At 40.1% G+C, this 23,432-nt stretch overlaps 1 protein-coding gene across 1 annotated transcript; it reads right to left on the bottom strand.

Moving 5' to 3' along the window:
* Window positions 1-505: 505 nt before the first annotated feature.
* fam163ab (family with sequence similarity 163 member Ab) lies at window positions 506-22,297 on the bottom strand. The gene is made up of 5 exons (XM_069153288.1): window positions 21,845-22,297; window positions 4,081-4,180; window positions 3,924-3,945; window positions 3,357-3,471; window positions 506-2,756 (listed from the first exon to the last, which is right to left on the bottom strand). Exons 4-5 carry the CDS (start codon window positions 3,447-3,449, stop codon window positions 2,358-2,360), a joined length of 492 nt encoding a protein of 163 aa, XP_069009389.1. The 5' UTR covers window positions 3,450-3,471; window positions 3,924-3,945; window positions 4,081-4,180; window positions 21,845-22,297; the 3' UTR covers window positions 506-2,357.
* Window positions 22,298-23,432: the final 1,135 nt, after the last annotated feature.

Genomic DNA, 23,432 nt, shown 5'->3' with positions numbered 1-23,432 from the left:
TTGGAATGTTGAGCGTCTCGTCGCGCATGCGCTGTAAAGCGTCTGTAGATTGTCAACCGCGCGCCTCGCATTCAGTAAGCGGCTTATACGATTGCGCGCGTTATATGTGTGTGTGTGTGTGTGTGTGTGTGTCTTTTGACGTGTTTAGAAAATGAATGTATCTTTTATCATTTCATTTCCACACAGTTTTTTTTATATATATATATATTTTTTTTTAATATATTTTCCCATCAGGCTGCATTATTTCAGCATCTCTTCTTTCTTGCATAATCAAAGTGGGAAAATAGGACGAATGTGGAAAAACGAAGCTCGTGTTTTACCTAAAAGGGAATCCTTTAAGGTGAAAACATAATGAAGCCTTTGTTCTGAAAATTAATTTCACCATCCGGTGGCAGTTGTTCGCCTCATGACAGTCATTAGCTGGAGGTTTAACTTTTTGCAGCCTTCAGCATGTTTTACATTCCTCTCTCTCCTTTAACATCTTGATAAATAATCACACAAAAAGTCAATTCAAGCAGTTACAAATCTTTAATTGTCAAAAGTTAACACCATCAAATATTACGGTTTCTGTATTTATCATATACGATTTGTTTTAACCACATTTCTAAAAATCTTTTTTTTTAATGTTTTCAAAGATAACTGGTTAAGTACGTCTTAAAATAGATAGTTAATACAATGCCTGAATGAATGAATGAATGATAATAAATCTATGGTGTACAGCAACCTGCAGAAACACTGGTTGTACTTCACTGAATCCAAGATGAATTTCCAGTTTGCCAGTCTTCTGTACATGTATTTGCTCATGTTAGTTATGAAAAAAGCAATTTGGAAGTAAATGAAGTAGCTGCTGATAAATTAAGTCTAATTATGCAGACTGCTGAAAAGAGGATGGGAAAGTGGATTTTTGTTAAATGCTTTAATGATAATACTGGGCCTGTCTGAAAATCTCGCAAAGATTATTACACCATGCAAGTCCTGAAGGATTCTTGCACTGCTGATTCAACTTCACTAAATCCGGCTATACGAAGAAATATAAAGACAAATATCACAAGAAATATTACCGTGTATGGCAAGCAATGCTGGGTAAGTGTCATGTAGAAAATGAGCACTGTGAAACAGTTTCCAATCACATAAATGTGTACACAGACTTTCTCACAATATGAAAAAAAAAACATGAAAATAAATTACATGGTTATTTGCATTTCACCGATTTAACATGAGAGTAGTACAGGAGTATAGAAGGAGTGTGTAGACAAAATAGCACAAACCAGTAAATCACACTCCCTCATCGAAAATGTATCATGTTCAAATCCCAGCGTGCATCTCTCTCGGTCAAGAACACAGTGGATTCAAGATTCATTGCTATCTGGTTAATATTTACATTTTAAACTTTTTGCATCTCTGTCAGTAAAGAGAAATTCACTCAGTTCATTTCAAGCTTACCACGATTGCATTCAAAGGCTCAGGCATCCTTTCCACATCAGAGGAGAGACGAAAGGTTCAATGTTGGACCGACGAGCCACTGTATCCATGATCCATTTTTAAATGCTTGTAAGTCTACATGTGCAGCATCGTAATATCTCACTCGGTGTGCACAGTGCTCACAATATTCCCCCCAATAGAGATGTTGAGATGAAAACTGCTGAGAGGAGATGAAGAGCTGCAGTAGTTTGCTCGACAGCTTGCATAGAGAAATCTCCAGTCGTCCATGTTTTCTCTAACTCTACCGCGCTTCCAGAGATCCACAAAACCACACCGGGGAGGCTGACTTTTCCTTTGTAACTTTTTCAAAAACATTTCAATCTCCATTCCTCTCATCATGACGAAATTGCTTTATACTTGCGACATATTTCATCATATTACATTTTGGCAGTCATTGGGAAGATATGTAGCATGGAAAAATCATAAATTATCTAAGATAGCCCTCGGTCAGTAAAGACACAGTAACAGTCGACAGACAGATTACAAGTGTATAACCATTCCCTTCATGTAGGAGCATAAAGGAGCAGTTTCTTACAGACACAGTTTAACTACCGGCAATCACAGAATTATTACTATTTTTGTGAAGATGAAAACCTAAAATGATAGTGTATAAAGTGAGGAGCTTGCTTTGAAAGGAGTCCCTTCCTGTCGCTTCAGTCTTCATCAGCTGGCTAAAGCAGTGAAATCCCTCAAACCCTAAATAAATGTGATGATGTAACCTCCAAAAACGAGGAGCCGTATCCGGCAGGTCCTCTCTGTCAGCTGCAGGAAGAGTCGAAATTATTTTTGTGGGCGTGCTAGTGGTGGTGCTGGTGTGTGTAAGTGAAGAAAGGAGTGTCTGTGTGTGTGAGGGTGATGGGGTGCTTTGGGGGTGGTCACACCTCGGTGCTGATGGCTCGGGTGTTGGTGTAGAAATCAGGAGGCCGGCCTCGCTGCGTCTCCCTCAGCAGGGAGCCTCGGACAGCGGGCAGCGGCATCGCCAGCGCCTGGTTGTCGTAGTGCGTGGGCATGTAGGTGATGCGCTCGCCGCCGTTGCGCATCTCATCAGTGGTGCGGATGTAGAAGGGCGAGTTGTAAGGTGAGCAGCTGGGACAGTAGCTGCGTCGCCCCCCGGAGGGTTTGGTGGGATTGGAGGATTTGGGCGGCTCTGGTGGCGACAGGGACAGTGGGGTGATGATCGGACCGTCCAGGCCAGAGACGCTGCAGGCATTGCAGGCAAAGTGTTGCTGAGAGATAGAGCCGCTGTCAGACCCATTCTTCTTACAGCAGTAGTACTACAGAGAGAGATGTCAGGGGAAGCGAAAAGATCACGATGTTTAAAACAAAAATCAACACAAAATACAACTAGATAGAAGCAGCCAAATATCTCTCTTCTCGATGAGTCTCTGACAATTAGTCCATTACTGAGTCCTAAAATCTTCTTTTCTTGAAAGATCTCATCTTTCTATTAATGAAAAGATTTTCTGCTTCATTTTGGCTTTTTTTTTTTTTTAATATACTATCACGTGTTTCTGCGACATTCCTAGTTGAAGACAAACTTCAGAGAACTTGTAGATCTTTTGCTTCATACAGGCATTCAAGGCTGCATAGTTTTAACAGTCTTTACATCTGTACTGTAAATGCAGTATTTTCAAAATAAAACTTTCATATAATTAGAAAGAAATAACAAACATTCCCTGATGCCAGTATTGAATACATTTTTTTTAATGTATTTGATGGGCCCTATGTTGACGTATTTCTCCTATTCTCTAGTAAGTACAGCACGTTAAAATGATGATGTTTTGATTCACTGATGGAAATTTGCTATGTGGTGATATGATGTAGCAACAAGAGTTTTTAACATGTGTTGTATGAAACACAGAGTAAAGGCGTACCTGGAGTCTACAGTAACAGAGCACGGCTATGATACACAGAAGTATCACTGTGGCCAGTATTCCTCCAGTTATGACAACAGTTCCAGCTGTCATCCGACCAGCTCTCCATCAAACTCTGACACAGACACAGGAAGTGACATCATCAGCAAGAGCCTTCCTACTGCTCAACAGATATAAACATTAATCAAGTCATACAAAGGTCAACATTACACACTGATGCAATGTAATAATATGTGCGAGTGTAGTAGCATAAGAGAGAAAACTCCAAAGGTCATTCTATGATTATGTGAATAATGCTGCTGAAATCTGCAACAAAGTGACGACACTTACAGAAATGAACTGCCATCAGAAAGACAGCTGACTACACATTATTATGTACACTATTATTGTAAACTACATTTGTTTTCATTTATATCCTTTGGTACCAAAGTGCTACTCTAGGTTTTGCAGCTGAAATGTTTATCTTAGTTTCTCCCAACATAAATATGAGCTTCTTTGTTTTACTTTTATTTAATGCACTGATACAAACTAGGAAAATTTCACATTCATTGATGTTGATATACTCACGTTCAGCAAAGTTGCTTAACACCTGAAAGCAGAAAAATAACAAAGGTAGTTTTATCTAAGGACGGGCAGACAGATATAGATACATACATACATACATACATACATACACAAATACAAACATACATAGACAGACAGACAGACAGACAGATTGACTTACATCAGAAGAGTGTTTGAAGGTTGTATGGGTAAGGAGAATTCAAATCAGAGCACAAAAGTGAGAGGTCAGACCGCTGGATAGCCACGCTGTATGAACATCTCTGAGGAGAGAAGTAAGCAGCAAAGATGGCAATGAGACAGAGGTTTAATTGAAGTACCCTAAGCTTTTTTCTCTCCACAAGGTGGCACCAAAAGAACAGAAAAATATCTCACTGAATGATGCATTAAATTCAATTTACTGAGTAGAAAAACTGGGAGTGAAGAAGAAAGAGGAAAAAAGACCCTTGCTAGAAATGAGAATAGTAGAATGGAAGAAAAGAGGGTAAGAAAGTCCTGTTTGTAACACACTGTAAATGTGCAGTGGATGAAATGTATAAATGGCAAACACAAATCATAACAACATCTTTAACTGAAGAGTAATGCAACCCCATTCAATGTTTTGTCCTCCAGCAAAGAACATGTATAACAAACGCAACAACGCCTCAAAAGCACGAGTTGAATCAACTCTGTATATGACCGTGTTAAAACTGTGTCTGCCTGCTGTAACTAAACACAGTACTACCATATTTAAGGACTGCATGTAATATCTTCTCGCTTTGATATTATGTTAACAATCATTAGTCCATTTTCTTCTCAAAACTCTGTTTCACATCAGAAAAGTAAAAGGAGGAAGGAACAGAACACAGTCGTATTAAAATGAAAATATTGACATTTACTGTACACATAAAATGTTTCAAAACCTCAGAGAGGCATATTGTTGAGCGAGGCCTCTCTCTCACACACTGAAACACACACAGACACACACATACAGCATGACGGGTCAGCTGCACTAAATGTGATTTATAGCGAGGGACCCAGTTGGTTAAGGGTTTTAGTCTGCAGGCTGAGGTTCACCCAGGTGAAGGGAAATCTATTCCTGCTGATAAAAACATGTCAAACCTAAGACTAGGGTGGAGGCGGTAAGCGCTTCGGTGTAGGAAGATAAAGGAAAGCTTTAATGAGAAAAAGAGTGAAGGAATAAATGAAGTAGCATCATGGGAACAGAGATGTGCGCAGGTTGGTGTACACCTTTCTCTGTGCACACACAGTTAATTTCTCAGCCTGTCAATTATGATTTCTGCTGTTTGACATCTGAATGGACTGATGTGGGCTTGCGTGGGATGTTTTCCTGTTTATCTTGTAAATGTAATGCGATAGATGACGTCTGACAGAACGCCATGACAGTAGAGGAGAACAGCAAACACGTCAGTGGGACTGACCACCTAGGGCAGGGCTGAAGAACTTTAACTGTGTGATTACTGCTGGAGTGCAAGACATACACAGCAACACATAAATAAAACGTTCATTCAGAGCAATTTGACTTGCATCTATGTTATATTGGATTTATGTTAAACATGAGATGCCTGCAGAGTTTGAAGCGGAGATGGGGAGCGGGGCCACAGACGTCTGGTGAGCAAACTACTTTCTGTATGTGCAAAAGTGGCGAGTCCCCTTTAAGATTGTCTTTGGATACCATGATGCACAACAGGCACATAAACTGACTGAGCCTCTCAAATTTTAATACAGTGGGGACATTAGAGTCTTTCTAGGGCTGAGCTGTCTCAATGATGGCTATCGACACGTATGAAACGTATCCATATGACACATCTCAATCTTTACCGAACACAGTGTATCGAAATCTTATCAAAGTGTTGACCAGAAGCATTTTTTTGTTTCTGTTGTCATGACTGCATATGACACAGAGCTTTTGGGCCAATATGAGTCAGTGTGTCCGCCACACTACGACTTCCTCACATCCCAGATCTGTGTCTTGTGGTTTGCAGCACTGTGTCTCACTGACAGTACTGGATGAAAGCCATCTCTTTACTCTGTGTGTGTTTCATATTGTTCTGATATTTATTTTATTTTTGAATTTTTTTTTTTTATTTTTTTTTTTATTTCAGTTATGTAAAGGAGAATTTTGAATATAAATACCATGTTTAGGATTCTCTTTTAAGAGAGCAGGCAGGCATTCCTCGATGATTATTACTCCTTTTTTACAGCAAAGTAAACTTCATCTGGTTGCTAAATGTAATCACAAAGATGTTTAAATAAAAATATTCATTTCTGTGATACAAAGGTTTGGTTAGTATTTCTACCTATGTGCATTTTCTGTTTGTTGTGTTCTTGGCTGATTGTAACATTTGAAAATGGATCATGTATTTTAAATCATATCAAAGTTCCTGCATTGCATGCTCATGATCTCTATGACAACTGGACTGATGGCTGTGGAAGTAAATTAGGAGGGTTAAAATTTACATGACATCAGTGTTAATCTAAACTGTAGTACACAAGGACTCCTGAAGTGTGTGAAACATCAGTGTCAGCTTCTTTATCTAAAGCACAATGACCTGGAAATGCTGTAAAACTCTCCACAGAGGAGAAAAAGAAACGGTGCTGCTCCCACAGGCTGCAATCTGAACCACGACACTTGCACCAAGCTCATAAACCATGTTTCCGTCAGAAAGAACACAAGCCTTCAATTATTTGTGGAGACCAAACAGGATGGCAGCTGACAAATTCTTCTTAACATCATTCATCATAACTTTCTCACTCGCCAGCGCGTGCAATCTCAAGTTTGGCACAAACCAAACTATTTTTCATAATTAATGCCAGCACCGTGACTTGTACTGCAAGGAGGAAATTGAAATGGAGTCACCGCTGTCACCACATCATCCTTTATTCAGACACAAAATAGCACACAGATTTGTTTTTGTCTCCTGTTTACATGTTGCACTGCAAGCACTTTGTGACAAACTTGTTGGGTAGATTAATTTGAGTTGACTTCGTTTGACAAACTGTAGAGGAATATTAGATAAACATACACACACACACACACACACACACACACACACACACACACACACACACACACACACACACATATGCTGAGTACAGGCTGAAAGAAAGCTGGATCAGTCACTACTGGGTCCAGATTAGAGTGGTCCTCAAAACCCCACACTGCCTGAAGAGCCCTGTATACTGATAAGACTCTCTCACACACACACACACACACACATGCACACACACACACACACACGCACACACACGCACACACACACACACTGCACACGTAGAGTACAGTATTCAAACAGGCAAACATGTACTACAGCAATACCAAATAAATCAGAGGATCCTCGTAAAACATCCATTAGAACTGACAGTGGAGTCTTCATAGCACTTAGCAACAGTGTACGACAAGCATGATCTTTTTAATCTACTAAATAACTGATACGGCAGTTTAATACCTACAAAGTCTGCCTAATCCCACTATATATGAGGAAACTTAACTCATGTTGTTTTCAGTATTGAACATACATAATGCAGGAAGGTAATAGCAGCTCAGGTCTTTTTGGATTCAGAAATTTGAGAAGTGCTTTTAGTTAGTTTCTGGATATTATTTTTTCTTTATCTCCTATGACACTTTACGCGCCTCATTGCAGCTGTCAGATGTGTGGTGAAAAAGCCACAGCGCCAGGCCAGAAACGATTTTGTGTTGAGTTATTCGATGAAGATATGCATTAACTGTGTCACCTTGTTGTGAAGCGAAGCTGCACTTTACTCTGGGCTCAGCACATTTAACAATAGATGAATTTAATAAAAAAAAATTCAGTCCAGTATCACACCAAAGTGTGTAACACACCCACCAGTCCACAAGAGGACAGCGTGCCAGTGTGACGGTTGGCCTTGGCTCTGCGTTAAAAGAAGATGCACATTATATGATGCAGGTCATGTTACAGAGATCATGGGCCAAGGTCCAGTGATGAGGTCATTTAGTCACCATCACAGCTTAAATTCCTACTCTGATGCCTGTCAGTCATTTTGATGGGCTTATATCCATGTGTCTGTACAAGTCTAGAAGAAATACTGATGTGTGTTAATGCTGATATTGTGTCTAATATTGATGTGTTGAGTTACATTATAGTAAAATCCAGGGTCGTTATGTCCTATTAAATGTTTAACAATATTATTCTTATTCAGTTAGAATAATGTAATAAAGCCGTCATTGCAAGATCCAGACATATTTTAATTTGTTCTGATATTGAAATTGTTTTATTATTGTGCGCACCGTTGGCTGCCTCCCCTGACAGGAAGCACCTGACTAATCAGAGCTTTTTGGGTTGAATTCGGAATAGGCACATTATCGTCATGCATAGCGACATCCATGTAAAATAGAGACAGAAAAAAACGCTCAAAAACATGGACAAGCATGGATAATTCCTTTGCAGAGACACAGGTTTTTGTCAGTGTGGAGGAGTCAGGTTGTCATTTGTGTTTTGATCGGGGGCGACCTCTTGGAGTCAGGTCTTACGTAACATCATAATCCTTTGACTGTTGGGAAAACTATTAACCACTCCCAGCAACCACGACTGTGCAGCGTCTGTGTCACCTGAAAGTGACATCGGCTGGGTAAACACATCACTCGCTATTGATTGGTTAGGACAAACCGAAACACACCATCAGGCTCGGTCTGAAACAGAAACCCCCTGAGAGCAGGATGTCAAGCTGAGTGAATTAAAAGCAAATAAATGGAAGATTAGTCAGACTATCAGAGTGTATAATAGCACACTCATATACATTATAATGCCCTTGTCACAGGAATACTGTGTTTATTGTCAGTAGCAGTGCGCAGTCGCTTCTGACAGCAAGAAAAGGGACGTTTTAATACTGGCAAGCATAAAATTCACGCAAAGATCAGTTTAAATATAATATATGTAGTCATGGCTGAATTATGCTGCTCTGTTTATGTAATTATGCATCCCTCCACTTCGCTGTTATATGACATTATGTTTTATGATACATGTCAGTATGTTTTGTTATGATATACAGTATACGCTACACTCTATGATGCTACATTATACCAACACAATGCAGTGCAATGCAATACACCATGTTTTACACCTGCAATCATTGGTCTTTAATTTTTGTGGGTTTTATCAGCCTTTTTACTATGTTTATTAGCCTGTTGACGCACCATTGTACCCACTGCCGTTATTGCTTTCCTTTGTCTTTGTTCTGCAAGGTAGGTAAGCCGTTCATGTTGTAAAACTATACAGGTTCCCCAGATGTTGTTTTTGGCAAATCCGAGTAATGAGAATATCTCATGAGCTCACTCACTCTCTGATGGAGTGTTCCCACTTCTCGGCCATCAGTCTTCAGGAGCATATGAAGGACCTCGACTGCCCTGGAGGGTTTTTACAAGATTGATTTTTTTTGGGAACTTAAATTGCTCAGACCACCAGTCACTCAGTGTCATTCTCTGCTCCTCCAAACGCACTACAAACTCCATCCGTGCCAGTTACATAAAGGCCATAGGTTTGATCCCTACAATGTGTTCTGCAATACTTAATATGTTTGAGCAATACACCAACCTGATTGCTCATCAGTCAAACATCCATAAAGACTTAACCACCTATTTGTAAGACATGAATCAGTGACATCATCTGAGTATTTTAAAATATTTGTAATGCCACATGATGGACAAATAAATAAACCCCCTGAAAACCCATTAAATCCTAAAAAAAAAAAAAAACATGCTGTAGTCATACGAAAACAAAGACTGCTTTTACTGGTTGACGTGCAACAATGCACAGATTTCACTAAAGAGAAGCATCCCTCGCCTGTAACTGCAAAGACACCTCCTGTTCTGTTAACTTTAAACTCTTTTCTATTCCTAATGGTTTCAGGTGTCTGAGCAGCAGCATCTCAGAAACAAATCCCATCTATCCAGGCAATAATTCATGCACAATTTCAGCACATATGTTATCCAAACTATAGCTCTGTGACTGCGGTTGTAAGTGAATAGAAAACAAGTCACACATCCAAACAGGATTCACAGTCACAGTTGAAATGTAATTTGTCTAATCCTGTTATCTGGTGTTCCAAAAGCTTTCCTCTATCTGCTCCCTCTCTCCATCGTCTATGTTGCGGCCCGGTGTGGGTGTGTGTTTGCATGTGTGTGTAAAATCAGTGACATTCAGTGGGTGTTTGTTTGCATGTGAGGATGTGAAGTAAACACAATTGGGGGGCGGTTCAGAAATTGTGCTACAGTATGCCTTTTTCAGGAAGATTATTCGCCGTAAGAGTAGAATCATGGGTAAAATGTCAAAACAAAGAGAGCATAATCTGTGAAAGCTGCACTGGGAAACTCGACACGGTGACAACTCCAAACGAAATCACGAGATAACTGTTTAGATTATCTGATTTTTCTTAATGTTGCAAGGTCAAAAAAGGAGACAGTACACAGTTCACCTACGTTTGCTGGTTGCAGTGCAGCTCTAACTTTACAGACTTGTAAATGTAACACATGAAACATGAGACAAAAAGTATTTTTGCACTGATGTTTTACTTATTGGCACTGAGGTGGTATATTTAACTGTGAATCAGATGGAAAAATATTGGGTGTCCATGTACATGAGTACATGTAGGAACGTGTGCTGTCCATGGTGCTGAAGTGGTATGATGAACAAACTGTTTTCTGTCTTACTGTGTGAATGTGATCTTGTCCATGTTCTTAAAACCAATACATCCTTTAAAGTTTTACATTTTATACTCATTTGGTCATAAATGTTGGGCAAATACAAATTTTGATGTAAAGATGGTGCAAGGTTAAAAGTCAGGATGAAGGCTCAGGACCGATATACGTTAAGTGAAGTTACTGTCATTCATCCCAAAAAGGATATAAATGTATTTACCAAATTTCATAACAATCCATCCAATAGATGTTAAGATCTTTCACTCAAGCTTTACTGTAGTGCGAGAGGAAAAGTCACAGGAAAACTTACTGACTTCTCCATGTACAGTAGATATTAATAACAGCTAATAATTTTTTTTGTTAAGGTACGTTTCAATGGATTGGATGCAGGTATACTGCCTTTACACTCTGTTTACTAAAACCACTTAATTGTTACTATTTGGTGTACAGTTTCCCAATTCAATACTGTATATACTGTTAAGATGGGCACCAAACAAAAGCTAGAGTATTTTTGTTTGTTTGCACTTGTTTGTACAAATAAATCATTTCAGTTATACGATTCTATGAAGAACCAAACAAAATACGAAATATGGAGAAGATTAAATCATATATACAGCAATGTCAAAAAGAAATTGTGACCTTTTTAGACTTAATGCCAGTATTTTTTTTTAAAAAGTACTCTAGAATAACAAACTCTTTTTATTAATCTCTGACTACATGTTTTAGTTGCAGTAATTCTCCTGTTGATAAGTAGATTAACTTCCTGGATGTGAACACTTACATGTGACCTTGAAAACCTTCTTCATGTACTGAAGGGCCTACAGCAGCTCAACCAACCGTTATCCCATTTTCCCTCTTAAGCTGTCGCAGCAGTTACGGCCCAGTGGGCAGAGATTGATGACAGAGAACATTTTAGTTCAATTACTTGATTTTGCTCGAGGTCATTTGGGGCAAGGAATGCAATGAATGTGAGGAACCACTCTGCAGAATGATCCTCTTGGCCCTATGAAAGCACATGATCAATATAGACGGTAAAAACGGCTGCGTCCCCGTGAAGACAGAGCGAGATAGGACAACAGAGAGTTGGAACACAGTTTGAGTCTTTTTCTCAGTCCAATCTCGACTATGTTCTGATGCCGTATACACTGCTGGCAGATTTATAACTTGGTGTACATTATGCTATTATGCAGCTCTCCAGGCTACTGTACTCCAGCCTGCCAGCTCCTGATTCAGCCTTTCTACACACTCGCTGTGACTCAAGATGTGGTGAATACCTTTACTCACATAGCAAGTGAAAGATTTATTACTCCCAGTCCATCTGTAATTTGTATACACACATTAAATTCAATTTCCTCCCTTTTCATAAAGGAATATCACCAGATATTCAGGCCAGCGTGGTGACCAGGGCTCTCCCAGCTGACGTCAACCTCCACTACACTTTTAACACTACTACACCCACAGCTGCCCCGCTAATACTACTACTACTGCTGTGACTCATATTCTACATCTTTGATAACTAAACTCAAATCTACTATTGGTACTCAATAACTATGGCTACAAATTTTTTAGAGTTATGTTCAATCTCCTCCACTTATTACATTTTAAAGACTTACTGTCACATATCTCAGATATTTTATTTGCCTTGCAGCTATGAGTGCAGTCAGAGAACAGCAAAATTATTTTATACTTTCTTTTTTAGCCCACATCAGTGACAAAGTTGCTGTTGTCTGAGGCAGCTTTCTGGTAAGTCCATTTAAAACCACTCTGGGCACAAAACATAAAGGCTGCACCAGAAATCTTCTAAACTACAGCAGAAGGATTTTCTCAAACATGTTTAACTAAATAACAATGATGATTTTATTTGATGAGGAGCCTTTCACTACAACTGGGGGACTGACTCTTATATGTTAGAGCATCCTTCCTTTAACTCAACAAAAGTATTTGGAGTGTCCTTTAGCAAGTCATTGAACTGTTTTAAGTGCTGTATCTGCAATAGCAGATTGTTGTTCACACCAGTCAGTCGCCCCCCCAGATTTAAATGTGCAGATCAGTAAAAGCAGGAAGGTGTCAGTAAAACACACTGAATTCAAGATAAAGAGCCACAAACACATTATGATACCGAACACATGGAGACACCACAGCCTGCAGCACCGCTCAGCAAACACTAAAGGTAAAGCTCCTTTTGTTGTCCACAGCTGCTGCCTGTTTGCGTAGTTCAAACAGGGCCTACGGGGAATCTGAATTTTTTTTTCTAACATGCAATGATATCATTTTAGGAGACCTTTGTGGTACTTTTGGTTGAAACAAACAAAACAAAAATTCCTGATTGGGGTTTAACCACACCTAGCACCACTGTTGCCCCGAGCTCAGAAATAGAAAGTAAATAGCTCCCTAATGAACAGAAAGGAGAGGAAACCATAGCAGCAACACAATGTGAGAAGGGAATTGTCTCACCTAGTCTCACTTCCAGCAAACAAAGGGCCGTTCTCAATCTGCGTTCTTCGCTGTACTTTTGTTCTTGTGAAATGCACTGAGCCATTTACAGTCCAAATTCCCAGATGTGTTCTTGCTCCATCCATTTTATCGAGGATGCATCGGGTGATGACTCGTGTGTACTCGGAGCAGCCAAGTATCCCAGAAGTAAACCTGTCAACAAACTACCATTGTTGTGTCACAAAATTAAGTTTTAGGTGAGAATATAGTTGTTTAGACTTCAACCTACAGGCGATTTATTAAGATAGAGCCTACTTGAAATTTTTCTCCAACATTTTTGGAGCTGTGAGGTCTGCGTGGTTTCCTCGGCAAGTCAAAATGTTGCTGAATGCTTTCATCCAGTGTGACTGGCTGCAACAGTGGAATCAGCATCATCTTTGAGAACAACAGGTTGAGGTCAGAGATCAAACTCACAGAGACGTATTTTGATCTGCAGCAGACATCGTCAACTATAAAACACAAGTCTGCTACATCACGAAATTATCCACTGAACTCAACCTCAGTGTCCAATTTTCACACTACATACTCTCTGAACAGTGTTTACTTTATACTAATCTTCACTGACACTGTTTTTGCAATTATTATACACACACCATGCCATGTATAAAGGACATTAAGACTGTTTACAGTTGTGCAGGACAATGATGCATCGATGTAACTCTCAAAACCATTTTTATTTCACCAACTTTTTGACACATTTGTCATAATGTGTGTTTTCCTGCTTAGAGAAGTAGTATGGAACCAGAAAACTGCTGCATCTAACTTTGGGGGAACAGTTCATACCACAAAGCTACTGACTCACTTGCGCTTCAAACTGAAAGGCTTGAATTGATTTTCGAGTTAATTTATGTCCAGTTCAGACAGATTCACAGGGAGGAACTTGAGCAGGAAAAAGACCTGACATTAAACATGCAGGCTGCTTTGCGTCCCCCCCCCAACTTTACGAGATTTACAGGGATTTCATTATAGTTGCTCAGCTCCTCCCCTGCTGTCCTGCGATATGCCAGCTTCTCCTCACACTTGGCAGAAGAGCAACATCGCTGAACGCACACCCAGTGTAGGGCAGCGGGCAGCCAGGGAAGCTGTAATTACTGTACCTCCATTCTGCTGGTCAGCACGGCAGTCTCATAAAAGGAAATGAAACGGTCCAGCTTCCATTTTTGAGGGAGTAATGTACCACGAATATTACATTAGCATACATTCACGTGAACATTTTATCTGTGACAGTTAATAAAGAGAGGGAGCAGAGCCGAAGATGACAGGGCCAGCACGAGGAAGGAAGGGCTGCTAAGGTGGCTCGCTCTGGAGTAGAGGAGCAGAAGTAGAAGTTAGGGTTCAATGATATCCTTGTTTTTCTATAAAGAATTAAACCATTAACCTCAGATTTAGTCCTTTGTCTCAGCAAAATACTGTATATTACACTAATGACATGGCAGTTAAGAAATAAATATATTATAAATAATGCCGCCTCCACTGCTTCTTCTCTAAGGATTATGAATCAGTTTCCATTTTTAGATGTTGTACTGTAAATACCATTGACTGTATATAAAAGTAGACAGTAGCTTCTGGGTCTCAAAAATGACGCCGCTGCAGAAGTGCCTTAAACTGCAATACCACCGAGGGCCTCTAGGGGTTGGCTCCAAAAAGCCTCCGGCTCCTTAGACTCTCATACAACTTCTCTCGTGAAATACAAAGTCAGCAATTTTTTTTTCCAAAAGTCATAATGGTGTCCTTTGCCAAAGTCACTCCTTCTTATTAGTTTTCCGGTCATCCAACTGATAACAATCCCGTCATTAATTAGATATTAGGCCTCAAAAAGCGGTATATTTGGGGGCTTGTCCCTTTGATTGACAGGTCTGTGGAGCTGTCACGCTTTCCACTATAGGTGGGTGCCTGAAAATACCTGAAATTACGGATAAAGGTCCAAACCACAGTTAATGTTTTTGTTACATTTAATCCAGTTAGTTTTGGTTTTACATTGCAATGAAGCACAATCTGGGTAATGTAAGACTTTTTCAAACTAAAAATACATCTGACCGAGCAACCACATTATACTGTTCAGCTCCAGAAAAAAATATTTACCTTTCAGAAGACTTTAAGGACATTTTTCTGGGAAAATTCAGCAAAGAGTGTAACAATAGAAAACACTTCCACATCTCCTTATATGGCAGAGCTCAGTACTCCTGCTAACTCATCAGTCAGGCTTCCTTTAACAAACAAAATCTACAATTAATGTCTTAGCAGTTACTGCAGTATCAAAAACATCATATCTTAACTGATCACTCCACCAAGTTTTTAGCAAAATACCAGAAATATGGCTCATTATTTCCCCTTTTGTTCGTCATTTGGTGCCAAAGGTCAACTGTTGTCAATAATTGTTGCCATGGAATCGATAGCTTAAATTAGTCACAATAAGTATTTATTTTCCCGTAAAAAATCTAAACTGACAGACCAGCCTAAAGCATATTTTTGAAACCAGTTCTTAATCAGTGTGGCGCTGCTGTGCAGTTTTTGCTAACCGTCAGTCCCCACCAAGCCTTTCCCACAACTTTCGAAATCCAAGACTTTGAATAAGACTGAATTTAGGTGTTTTTTATGAAATCCATTTCAACTCATAGCTGTGAATAAAACTGAATGCATGACCTTCATCTTACAGGATGGTAACTGAATCCACTGTGCCGTCTTGCCAACAGTCAGGCAGACACAAAGAGGAGGAAACACTTCCAGGACAAACAACCCACTCAGCTCTCCTCTCATCTCTCTGCATTAGTTAGATTGTGGCTCTCAGGTAAACGTTTTCCCACTTGAGACTGTCATTATGATTTCATATACTGTAAATTGCCACAACAATCCATTGGTTTTCATCAAAATAAATATAAGTAAAACTCAGGAAGGAATTATACAAATTGAATATTATATGAAAGATGCAACATGAAAGCTGTTCTCATCCCAATCTTTTCTTGGGTCAAGAAACGGTGACACAGATTGCAACTGGGTTTAAATTTATAGCATTTAATAAGCAGGAGGAAACAGATAAGAGAGATAATAGACCCTGCGGAAATCTCACAACTTTATCACACAGCCACTTCATCTTGAGAACATCGGTATCGTTACACGCACAGAGATGGGACTAATCAGCTTAAGGCGCATTCAGATTAAAAGGTTTACGTGGTTTAAAGTAATGGGATTACTCTAATATTATATTTTACATGGATTCATTTAAAGATTGGTTTGTCTGCACTTCACCATGATGCATGTCAATGAAAGATCTTCAATTTATTGTGTCTGGTGTCATCTGATGTACATTATTAGGTATTTATCACATGAAAATGTAATTTATTTTTTAAGAGAATCAATGATGTGCGGGTAAAATGTTTTTCAAATGACATCCTTGGATAAATTTATCTTAAAAGAGTACTAAAATAAAATAAATAAAATATAAAATAAAGTTGCAACATTTTCCCTAATGGATGGATATTCTTTAGAAACCTTAGAAACCCTTACATACTTATCAAGTTATGTAATATGTAACAAGCCAATTTTTGTATATATATATTATATACTGTATATTATATATTGTGTATATATATATTTTTTTTATATATACACAGTAGATACACAATATTATAATTATATATTGTGTAAACTGATGCAGTAATATGTGTGACAGTTCAGCAGAATAAGGATTATTGAAAGATATTAACAGTGGAAGACTGAAGTGAATAAACATGGTCAGATAAAGTTATCAACAAATACATAATTTGTATTTGAAAGTCTTTGTGTCAGCAGGAATTCAGTTACATCTCAGCTAAAGCAATATGTTCTATTTATATTGAATATATAATTTAGCACATATTTCTTCCTTGTTCACCTGAGGTCACAGTAATATTATCTGGATCATTAAACCCTCCGACCTGTTTCCTCCTTACTGTTCACTTTATGCGTAGGGAAGAACTTTAGGGACGGTATTAACGTCCTTCTGAAGCGTGTGAAAGGATCAGAAAAAGTGCTTACTGCGAGTGTAACTGTTGGATCTGAGCTTCACGCTGCATTTGTGTAAGAGAACTGTTACAGGATCAGACCTACGTTTTAAATAATGATGAATAAAACAAAGCTGGGGAGCTGGTGCGTGGTGACAATGACGGCCTGAAATTTCATGAAAGGAGATGCTGTCAGATGAGAAAAAGGCTGAGCAGAGAGAGAAAGTGTTTCCTCAGCAGGAAAAACCTTCGGGCTCAAAACAGGAGGTACTTCAAAGTTGATACAAGTGGTCACGGTTAGACTGTGACGTAATAATCACGGGGGAGTGGACCTGTGAAAATCCTGATCTTTAGCTCAAATGACCCAAGTTCAATTCCTAACTCAGGAGCTCAGGTTCGGGGTTTTTTTTTACTCGGAGGGACAAAAGGTCAAATGTGTCTGATTTTTGCTTTTACCACTTTTCCAAATGTTGTTTTGCTACATAACTTTTTTTTTGGAGGCATGTAATCATTTTTAATAATATCTACATCAAGAAATGTAAAGGATGAAAGTTAAAAGTAATTTCACAAGATGTTATCTGACTTCTTATTCGGTGTAAATGTCACACTGACTCAGTGAGCAGGGAAAGAGTGTGTGTGGTGCTTCACTGTGTCCATGTGCGTCTTTGTAACAATTCAGAGGATTGTATTTGTCTGTGTTTGCATCTCAGGGCGAGTCTCCAACCCTGCGTGAGCTTGTAAATGTCAGAGAGTGTTGTGTCATTTGGAGGGTGTCTTAGTGAGTGCATATGTTTGTCAGTCCAATTATGTCTGGAAGTGTGCATGTCTGTGAGTGAGTGCGTGTGTGTTTTTGATGAGTCACCACAGATAGAGCAGCCAGCAGCAGTAGAGCTACGTTAGCAGATAACAGCGTTTCTCTTCCAGAAGCCTCCAGCTCTGCCAACAAGCCTTCCTCTCACTGGCCTCAGTTTCACCCAGCATGACTGTGCTTCAGATCTTATGTTCACATCCACGCGACGCCACAAGGTGTGCGCAGTGTGTAACCGATTGTGATTACAACTCTCTAAGAATGATTGAAAACAAATGTCACCAGATGTTCTTGAACCTTTCCTGCTGATTCGGAGATTTAGTGCCTTGGGATTAAACTGAGCTGCCAACAAAAGTAAGGCTGTAACTCTAAAAGGGTTTTGTGCTGTAGCTTTAGTTCAATGGAATGAGTTAATGAAGGTTTGAGGTAAGAAAACAAATCAGCAGTGGTACAAAATCCCATCATCCAAACTTTCCAATCAGGTTTGGAACATCAGCTCCTTTTTTGGAGGGATTTTCCCCCTTTTTTTCTCCTTTTCTCATTAGTTTATACTGTAAACTAATAAAAACAAAAGGTTAAATTTTAAAGGAAAATATTTAGTTGTAGAGCAGAGTAGCTGCAGCTGTAGTAGAGAAAAGTAGCGGTAACTTTCAGAACAGGTATTCATCTTCATTTGGGTCAACGAAGAAGGGCCTTCCCTCAAGTAGAATTCACTAAGATACAGATTGATAAATTCGCAATAATTATTGTACCAGCAGTGCTTTTGATGACAGAAGCAGATTATTATAAAGGAAGGGGTGAGCTAGGCTCCGCCAGCTCGTTACAATGTATACCAAGATGCTAGTTTGGTGTTGTATATTCATCTGCCATGCTGAGCCAGAAAAACCCAAATGTTAAATCATCATATGCATCAGAGACTTTTGGTCTATGTGCTGCATGAGCAGTTTGAATTGAAACAAATGAATACCTCATTCTTTGTTTAACACGTCTTTCTCCTCCAGACACTGAAGCCAGAAACCAGCCATCACTGGAGATTGTAACCGAGTTTTAAATTTTACCCGGCTGATCATGATCGATGTTAAACCACACCAGTCTGACAGACTGAGGGCAGTGTTAGACGCTGGAGCTTAGTGTCCCCGTCCTGCTAAAGCTGCTCTGCAGTTTGGACACATCTCGTCTCACCTTTAATGTGTGACTCCGGTACACTCGACTCGCAACTATACAGCGAGATCTACCGTTCCAGCAGCCACGAAAACCTTGAAGGGCTAATGAATAATTCACAACGCACTCCTGAAACACTGAAACACTTTCCCCTTCCCTGGGTAGTCGGAGACTCCCCCCCCCCCCCCACACACACACACACACCTCCCCAACAGCAACCCAACAAACACGCACACACGCATGTACTGTATCCACCACGAGCACAACTTGAAAACACTGCCATGCATGTTGTCCCAGAAAATACACTGAGCGGCGTGTCAGCTGGAGGGAGCGAGATGGGACTTTACAACCAGGTTGAGTACAGTCGTCTAAAAGCAAGAGGGACTAAATCTATGACACACAGGCCTTCCCTGTGGTGACTGTGGCTTTACTTTGATTTTTTTAAAAGTGGCTACTTTAAATTCCACAAACCGCAGAGCACGTTTGAGACTGCTGGAGCTAACTTCTACTTTATCCTAATTACAGTATGCATTATGTTACACACAAAGCCCACAAACCTTCAGATGTTCATCTTGTGTGGACATGATGCAAGACTCTGGGTCCGCTTAACAGCAGAATTCGACCACTTGAGCTTGACTGGATGATAATTTTGACCAGCCTGCCTCGCTCTATAATTTGACATTTTTTAATGTATTATTTAGTCGCTGATCATGACTCTTACTTAAGAATGTTGCAGGAACATTTATCCATGAACAGCACAAAACTTTTAAAGTACAGATGATTATACAAGGACAGCCTGATTGCTTGTATTGGGATAAAGAGCAGGATCATAGTGGTTTCTGGAGGCCGTATTCTGATCGATGCATTGATTCTGTCCTGAAAGTTTGTCCAATACGTTTTGAAAATCTTTTATCAGTCCGAATAAGGTCAAACAATCACTGCTCCTGTAGCTCCAGCAATAACGTGAATGTCACAATCATCTGTGATCCAATGGCAAACAGTGATCATGATAAGTCGTAAGGATTTGTCAGGTTTAATAAGGCAGCGTAGGCAAACTGTTTCCTAAATTAACTGAGGTCCATTAAATATTTAGTTTCCCAGCCAGAGAGGCATTTACAGAACTTCGTACTGATGAATCAAATGTTGCTGGCAGCTAGTTGTAATTTCCCACAGTGTTTTGAACTGTTGGCACAGCGCACCATTATACAACCTGTGTATTAAATACATTTTGTCTGTTGCTGCTGTGTTAGCTGTGACAGCCCTGACTGCAGACTCCTCTGGGAAATCAGCCCACTTCCTGTTGTATCACAGCCACTGGAGGTGGAGGAATTAAGAAGCGTGTGTGTGTGTGTGTGTGTGTGTGTGTGTGTGTGTGTGTCTGGGGCGGGTGGAGAAAGGAGGATATAGAGAGGCTGCTCTACAGTTATTTAGTCAGGCTGTATTTTTCAGCCTTCCTCTGTGAGAAATGGGTCACAGAAACAAGGCACCTGCTGCTGAATGTTGATGTGGGAGATCAATGCCCTTCACTCGCTGCACTTTAGCTGCCATGTGCACAAAATGAAAGAACATCTAACTTAGAGACGAAAGTTTGTTCACATTTTAGACATGAATATATTTCCACATGTGGAAAACACTCGTTAAACAGCCGGCTAAGTCACCAACCATTTTGCTACAATGCTGGAGAGCAATGTTTCGTTCATGGCAGTCCTTACTGCACGTTTGAATCAGCTTCATTTGAGAGACATGAGGTGGAACAACAACATCATATACTGCATCTTCTCAACTCCACAGGACATAAGAGAAGTTTTGAACATGTCCTGTTTCATCTATTTTAAAATGACATAAGAAAATAAAAGCCAGGTTTAAGGAGAGAAAACTGAATATTTATTTGTAAAATGGGGTCCTTCAAACAGACAAATTAACAGAAGCTGGAGTATAGCTGGGTGATATGGTCGTTTAAAACCCGAAAATGTGTCTTCTCGGTTTGAAAAGCTGCATTACAGTTGATATATACTGGATGTATGAACTTTTTACCTAGGTGACATGACATTTAAATGCTGTTTGGTTACAATATTCCCATTTATGATACTTGCTCCTGTGTTTTTACAAAAATATCAGCAATCCTCCTTCCAATAGTGTCATATCATCAAGAGGTGTCGCGTAAAACACAGTCAAGGACTTTAAACAAAAACATTTTCAACTGGAGTGACCCTAGTGAGCATTTAACCTTTAAACCAGTGAGGGAGCATTGCTCAACCCACTGACTCTCTGGACCCTCACCTTTACTCTTTCTTTCCAAAATGCTGCAAGTCTGTTTAAATACAGGTGACTCTAGAAGGTATACTGTACAACCCCTGGCTGTAATCTACACCTCATCTTTTTAATTAGATATTTCCCCTTTTTAATGAAATGCCACCAGAAGCAGACAACCCATATAACACTCAACCAGAGTGAAAGAAGATCACAGCAGCAGCAAAATGGTAAAACCCCAGGACTCCAACTCCTGCTGAGCTGCTCCAACATCACTTCATCTCCTCTGGCCGCCAGACTAAAGGCACATTTCAGGCTGCATTCGGAGTGAAAAGACAGCTGAGGTCACACAATTCGTTGCTGGGCTATGTGACATATTTGCCATGTAACTTCATGGGGGCCACTTCTTAGCATGAAAGAAACATATCTACAACCACCCACAATATACAGTCTGAGGAATTTCTCGACGTTTTCCTCGGGTGTTATACAACAGAAAATCATTCTCCCCCCCCCCCCCCCCCCCCCCCCCCCCCCCCCCCATTTTCATCATTGCACATACCTGATCTAGTTACATGGTCCGTTAGTTGATCTCGGGCTAATCCTGTGGAGTGTGACCATGAAAAGACACCAGCATCCTTATCGCAGCAGGAGGAGAGCAGAGAAGCGCTGTGCATGGGACTGCGGCGGAACTTCTCCAAGGATGAGCCGGAGTCCAGGGCGCACACCGCCGCCAGGGAAACAAAACACTGCCGCTGTGGTACCAGCAAACTAGAGGTCAGCTAGACGGCTGTGGAGACAACCACAAACAGAGGACGCCGGAAAACGGAGCATAGACACAGTGTAGCGACCGGAGCAGAAGAACAGGTAAGGACGAGGACAAGGCTCCGGGATGAGCGCTTTTTACGCGCATGTAACCTGCTAGAACGTTTTCACCTTCACACACAGCAGTGGTCTTCTCACGACTCCAAGAGGGCAAACAACCGCTAGGAGGCTTGAAATCAATGAGATTCAAAAGGACTCATCCAACAAGTGCGGGACGCGGACGCAAAATGACGGAGTCGGCTGCTGGGCGGACTGGGAGGAGGCGGTGGGAGGAGAGGAGCCGCCCCGCTTCACACGAAACCTCCCTGGGAAAAAAAAAACGCGATATGGAACATGTCAGGGGCTTTTATAATATATTTGTGGAAATATGAGGTGCAGTTATTAGAGGAAATATTAATATCACAAGAGCTCGACTGTGGTGATCCCACACATGCTGGTTCCACTTGATGTCTCGTAGAAAATTATAGAATAGTCACTGAACTCCATCAGACCACAAATCATAAAATCCATTATAACCGCATAATGTCCAGATATGACTGTCATAGACGCATCCTGTATACCAGGGGATTTCTACACGATATATGAAAGCATAAATCAACTAAATATGTGTGAACATCATTAGAGTGAAACACCATATAACCAAAATCTAACTTTGATGCTTGGTTCAAGATTAAAGAAGAAGTCTGGGCAATGTTGTAGTGCCTGGCTTACAGAAAAAAAAGATTTTAAATAAAGGCCACTGAGCTAAAGTAATTGATTTGCCCTCAATCACCGGTCCCTTAATCTACTCACTGTTGTAACCAATTCGAGGCAAATATCAATGGGGAGGGGAGGCCTGGCTGACTGCACAGGACTGACACACTCATACAAGTGAACCACAGAACCCGATGAGAAGATGTAGGTGCTGAAAGTCAAAGGAGTCTTGTTTAGAGTTCACACAACACCATATGCTGCAGTGTTCATAAAGCCTCCACAAAAAGGAGCAGGATGAGTTTAGAAAGACACAAATTAACCTCTTGTAAAAGATGCTGCAAAACATTAAACATAAGGAAACTTTTTTCTTTAGGAACAATTCACTGAATTCATTTTGCATGATAATAATTTGTTTACCCTACTTGATACTGCTGATAAATGTTGAATGTTTAACTCTTTTTGTTGAAACCCATCAGCTTACACAGATCTACAGTGGTGTGCTGCCGCAGAGTAGCTGCCTTAAACCTGCTGCTGCACAGATTTGGCTAAAAGTGAAAGTAGGTTTTTATGCTGGTTTGCTTCAGAGAAAAAAGTCATCGTCTAGCTCATAGTGCAAGCTCATGTTGTCATCT

The sequence above is a fragment of the Embiotoca jacksoni genome, unplaced genomic scaffold (genome assembly GCF_022577435.1).
Source record: "Embiotoca jacksoni isolate LCO1_2020_lvr unplaced genomic scaffold, fEmbJac1.0.p SCAF_19, whole genome shotgun sequence".
NCBI classification, from domain to species: domain Eukaryota; kingdom Metazoa; phylum Chordata; class Actinopteri; family Embiotocidae; genus Embiotoca; species Embiotoca jacksoni.
Note: the sequence above shows the minus strand (reverse complement) of the source record. Positions and strands in the feature narration are given on the sequence as shown.